Source organism: Hyperoodon ampullatus (assembly GCF_949752795.1).
Source record: "Hyperoodon ampullatus genome assembly, chromosome: 1".
Lineage (NCBI taxonomy): Eukaryota > Metazoa > Chordata > Mammalia > Artiodactyla > Ziphiidae > Hyperoodon > Hyperoodon ampullatus.
The window spans coordinates 15,801,421-15,807,420 of NC_136914.1; the positions used below are offsets into that span (position 1 = coordinate 15,801,421).

At 37.1% G+C, this 6,000-nt stretch overlaps 1 protein-coding gene across 5 annotated transcripts in view; it reads left to right on the top strand.

The window, feature by feature from the left end:
• PPP3CA (protein phosphatase 3 catalytic subunit alpha) overlaps positions 1–5,799 on the top strand; it is a 310,748-nt gene extending 304,949 nt beyond the window's left edge. For 2 of the 5 annotated variants that reach the window (XM_079712539.1, XM_079712535.1), the window contains exons 13-14: positions 855–884; positions 4,053–5,799. In XM_079712539.1, coding sequence (XP_079568665.1) covers positions 855–884; positions 4,053–4,249 — 227 coding nt within the window. In that variant the 3' untranslated portion in view covers positions 4,250–5,799. The remainder of the gene's footprint in view (positions 1–854; positions 885–4,052) is intronic. The other 3 variants (XM_079712538.1, XM_079712537.1, XM_079712536.1) reach the window with 2 other exon arrangements.
• Positions 5,800–6,000: the final 201 nt, after the last annotated feature.

A 6,000-nucleotide genomic window follows, 5' to 3' on the forward strand; every position in this document is an offset into this window, starting at 1 on the left:
GCCACAACAGTGAGAGGCCCACGTACCGCAAAAAATAATAATAATAATAAATAAATAAATAAATAAATAAATAAATAAAATGCTGATAGAATTATTGCCGCTACTGGCATATTATCACGTGATTATAACATTTCAAGAATTTTGTTTCTAAAAATGCTATTCCAATGAGGAAAACTGATTTTAAGCTGGGTTACCTGGCAAAAGAAGTCCAGGCTATCCCATCCCCATCCTCTTCCTCTTCCCTTTCTCCCTCACTTTCGAAACACGCTCGATGTTTGTCTTTAAAGAGTCACATGTGTTACCAACTCAGACGCAACTCTAAATTTGCATCCCCCCTGCTTTTCTATTACACTAGGAAATCGTGCCATTTAATATTAAATAGTGTGAATTATTCCACTGACATTATGACAACACTTCAAGCTCTGCCATTTGGGGGAGCATTTTAAAACTATAAATTACCAATCATAGCAGTGGGTTTATCATACTTCATGTGAGTCAGATGCACATTTTCGATTGACCTAGTCCCTTGTAGATTCAGTCTAAGTCAAAGAAACCTTTCCTGAGTGTTTTCTTAAAGGGTTAATCATTTTGTCCTGTATTTAGTGAACAAAATCCAAATCATGTCACTCAGATACGTGTAGCCAGCTCATTAAAAACAACAAGACAAAAAACCCCATCATGTTCATGGTGTTTTTTCTTTCTTTTAAGTATTTCTATTTTGTCCGTGCCAGAATCCAGCACTTACAGGAACATTAATCCTCTTCGCTTCCTTGATCGTCACTGATTTGTTCTTAGAGTTAAAAATCCTCTGCTCATTTTTCTCATTCATTTTGCACCCCCTTTCTTCTCTTCAGCTACTGTTGAGGCTATTGAGGCTGATGAAGGTAAATTGGCCAGTCCCCTTTCTGTTGTACCTGCAACAGACAAGGGCTCTGCTGGGTGTATTCATATCTTTCTTTCTTTCTTTCTTTTCTTTTTCTTTTCTTTTTTTTTTTCTTTTTTTCTTTTTTTTGCTGTAGCTTGTACAGAGTGTGTGGGTGTTGGGCTAACAGTTGTGGCTCAGTATTAACCAAAATGTTCTTGCTTTAAAGGGGAAAATGTCCTTTTCTGGTTTGTTTGTTTGTTTTTTTTTCCCTTAAAGCTATGTTTGACTTTGTATACAATGATCCTAGTATAATCACAGAAAACAAAAGGATTATAGATCTTGAATGATGTGGGGTGGGGTTTATGGCAGCCGTTTTGACAAATAATGGATAAAACAATATTCTTTGAGCTGAACCATGTCCCTCCCTCAAATCACTTTCAGTCAAAAGGCACTGAAACGGAGAGAATAAAAATAGCTTTATTAAGTCTAGTCTTCAGAAATTTCTAGAAAAAAAAATTCATTTGAATAGTGCTTTGTTGTAATTCAACATTAATTTTTGTCTCCAAAAAATATTCCAACAAGAGACAGCTGTGTATGAGATAAACAGTTCTGCTAGTCTTATGAAATTTTAACATACTGGTATTTGTAGGATGGTTAGCACCAGCAAAATATTCTAAAGAGTTCAAAAATATCTAGTGGCTGTAGAAGTGGCCGGTAACAAGCATAGGGAATATTGAGTCATCACTCAACTGGTTAATGTCCACCGAGTGCCTGCTTTGCACCAGGTACTGTGCCGGGTGCTTCAGGAGAAACGAGACACATTCATCACCGACTGTGTCCCAGCACTGCTCGAGGACAATAGAGTGGACCCTCTTGCAATTCCTTTTGAATCAAGTGCTTCTGAAACATAGAGTTATGAGAGAACTGCCTATCCAAATAGTTTTTAATCTGATACTTACCACGCCCTCTGGAAATTTTAAAAAGAATAATTTGAAGTTCCCCTTTAAAACAAAATTTTTCAGTTGTATTTTGTTCTTGCAAGATAATGTTTTATTGTTCCCAAAATTGTGTGATATGGTGCTTTGGTATGATGTAAAATGTGCCACTTTAGACTCTTTAATTTGTACGTGATTTGGATACAGTAGGGGAAATGATAGCACTGTAAGAGAAAATACAACTGCTTCCTAAATAGCAGTGAATAAACTGCTATTTATGTGGGAATTCTCTGTTCCTCTTGGCAAATTCTAATCTGCAGTGTGCATTCTTGTTGATAGTTTGGCTGTTTTCTGTGGTTTCTGTGACTCTTGTGTTGTGTTAAGTATACTACCAATGTAAATTGCTAATACCCATCGTCTGACCAGCAACTACAGCAGAGCACACATTCTTCCAGACCAGGGTAGACAGAAATAATTAGAAATGGAGCCCCATTCCGGACATAGCCACTGCTCTCGCTAGATTTTGAATTTCTACGCTGTCACCCTATTGGCTTTATTTTAAAACTTTAAACAACCTAAAAGAGAGATTCCACTTTTACCATTTCAATTCGTAAAATCACTTCATCAATTATGATGACCAACTTTTTATATTTATTAACTGTGATGGAGTGATATTCACAGTAGTTTAGCAAAACAATAGAGTACTACTTTTGTCCCTCAAAATCACTGAGTTCATTTTCAGGGTGGGTGCTCATCAGACAGCTCTATTATTTTGCGATTTATGACTGAATGAGAGAAGAATTAAGAAGCTTTGCTTTGGGCCTTGGTCTTTTCCCATTTCCCCATCTTCTTCCTCTCATAGTTGACTAATCACCATGACGCTAACCTTTAAAATGCAGAGGGGGAACAAACTGTTTCTCATCGTTTAATGAGTTTGGAAGCAACTGTGTCTATCTTTTAAGAATCTCATCCATACTAATGAAAGGCACTGTACATTTGTGTGGGAGTGGCTAGCAAAGTTTCAGCTTGAAACTGCTTTCCTTTTTTTCTCAAATAGGGTAGGAAGGATAAAGGTACAATGAAATTGTCCTTCATCAGCCATGGAGATGCGACCCAATTCAGCATCGGTGATTGGCCCTTCAGTGTCTGGCTTGCATTTTCACAGGGAGTAAAGCAAACTGATGTCATTGGTTCCCCATCTATGTACTTTATTTTCAGCTCACTGGTTGGTGCACCTACTGAAGAAATCATTAAGCTTCTTGCACAAATGCCTTCTCTATCTCTGGAGCACACTAGGGTTACTGAAAAAAACCAAGTATCAATGTTCCCCCTTTGTGAATTCCATGGTTTCACTGAATAAGACCAAAACCATTCCCATTCATTTTTGCTAAAAGTTGAAAAAAGCATTTTCCCCTTGTTATTCTTGAACCAGCACTTAACGTCTACGTTGATCTACTAAGAAAGAGTTTTTCTTTGATTTAGGCAGTAATGGACCAGATAAACGTCAGTGTGACCTGTTCACTGCTGGAGGGCAGACAGAGTTTTTCTACTTAGTGATCTGATCTTGATTTTTATGAGTTTCTTTTACCTTGTCCCCACTCCACATGTTTCCAAAGTTGAGTGGAGAAGAAGGAGTTTATAATTTCATTTTTTTTCATGCCACTGTTGAGTTATTTGCCAGGAAAGTCCTTCTGGGATCCTGAGATGGCATGGAAACGCCCCAAGTTCATGCCTTTTATAACTCCTTTTAGCTTCTGCTCTAAGCTCTTCACTAGAGTTTAGGTCTAACTGCTTCAGTGATTCTCCTGAATTTGCCATTACTAGCACAATGGAATAGTAAAATTAGGGCCATTTCCATTCTTTCTAGGTTAGGGCATTTGATACAGTAATTGTGCCAATGACGTGGCCAGTTTATGCTGGGCCTAGAGACCTATCCCTGGTAGCAGCCTTTCTCTTTACATACCACTTCGTGGATCTAAACTTCCATGAAGACGAGAGAAATGTTTACATCTTACTAACTTGAAGAGGACATTTCGGTTGGCAAGAGACATTGGCTGTTACCAAACGTCTCGGTTATCTTCGGGTATGGTAAGGAGTCTGTTGTGCTGTGTTCAGGTCCCGTCACTTTGTTCTCTACTAAAGGATTCCCTCTCTCACTGCGAAATCTCTAACATCACCTGCTACAACAGCTGTGCCCTTTGTTTTCCTCTGACTAACCCAGTTTTTCTTTTTTTTAATGATTTTCTGTTTAGCTATCAAAGGATTTTCACCACAACATAAGATCACTAGCTTCGAGGAGGCCAAGGGCTTAGATCGAATTAACGAGAGGATGCCACCTCGCAGAGATGCCATGCCCTCTGACACCAACCTTAACTCCATCAACAAGACTCTCGCTTCAGAGACTAACGGCACGGACAGCAATGGCAGTAATAGCAGCAATATCCAGTGACCACTTCCTGTTCACTCTTTTTTTTTTTTTTTTTTTGGAGCTGCAGGGCGTGATGGGGATTGCTGCGAATCAGCAGTTGGATGTTCTTGCCTCTGATGGTAGCTTATTTGCTCTGGGGCCAGGAGTTGGATTCAGTTTACACTATCATTAGAAAAGAGGGAGAGAGATAATAAACTATATTTTGGTGAGGGTTGTGATTAAACACCTCTTTTGGGTATGCCTTTTAAAAATGCTTATAGGAAAAACAATTTAAAAAGAAAGCTAATGCTAGTATATACTGCAATGTTAGGGGAATGGACATGTTTTCCTACTGCATCGGGGACTTCTAGATAGGTTAATGAGAGGTCTTTTATTATGTTACTGGACATGAAAACTTTGTCTAATTTCTTACTCTATTGTACGTTTACAGTTGCAGCACTAAAAATGGATGACATCAAACATTTTTAACAAAATGATGTACAAACTAAATAAGGACTATTTATTGATAATGTTTTGCTACTCTTGTCAGACAATGGCTATAAAATGAATTAGGCAGTCTTAAAAAAAAAAAAAAGCAGAAAAAGAAAAAAAAAAAGAATGTTGCAAATTTGTTAAAATGCCAAAAAGGACAGTTTAATTTTGTACAGATTATGCTTACCTCAGGTTTCTTTAGTGTGCTTGAATGCCCTTGTTTCCATATAACACTTATCTTATTACTTTGGCAATGAATACTTTTTCTTTTCTTTTAAGTTTAAAAAAAACTGGAATAATTACATCTATCTCTTTTTTTTTTGCTGTTTATATTTAGGGGTTTTTGTTGATAAATCAAGTCTTGGTTGTGGCTTGCTGAATTAAATATTTATGAGTGGTGCATTTTTAAGTATAGTAGACAAAACACCATATTAAGTACAGTGATAAAGCATCTATATTCTGTAAAAAAAAAAAATCTGCCTATGCATGTTTTTTAAGGAAAAAAATGGCTGTATCGGCCTGTATGGGACTGTAATGCGCTTAGTGGTCTGACATATACTGGAAATGTATGTATACTGGCGTACTTTATATTCTCTAAAATGCTTCATGCCTTTGAAATTTTGTAATCAAAAAAAAAGCTTTGAAAAAATCTAAAGGGGAGAGTATTCTTAAAAGTTTTTAACATAAGCTTGTCAGTGCACATATAGATGGTTAGCATGTTTAGCAAACCTTGTGAAATTTAAATAAATTCATAGTTACATGTGAAACTCTAAATGCATGGTAACTGTTAATGTCATAACAGTTGAGTTATTTTGTTAGGTTCTGTCATGTGCCACAAAATATGTACTTTTTTCACTTTTTCCCTTTGTATATCAGTTACGGGTTACAACTGGTTCATTCTGAAAACAACAACAACAACAAAAGTCCATTCATATTTTTTAACAATTGTATAAGTGCCCAAGTAATTCACTACAGCCTAAAGCCTTGCCTTTGTAATTTGACTTCTGAAATGTTGGCAATCAAAGCATGCACTTGTAACAATGAAAAAGAAAAAAGCATTTTATATTACTACTCAATAAAATGTGCATGAACTTAAAGAACTCTCCTCCTTTCCCTGAGTCTGCTGAAGGGATTTACATGCACAATTACCATGCTGTCTTCTAGGTGCTGGGTCCACCCCAGTGCATCACAGATTGACTTGAAGTAGCTGCTCGAAGGGCCTTGGGCTCTCAGGTGTGGTGCCTACTTCCGCTGTAAGAATCTTGGTAGATTTGTGTCTCAAATCACACAAGAGAAATATA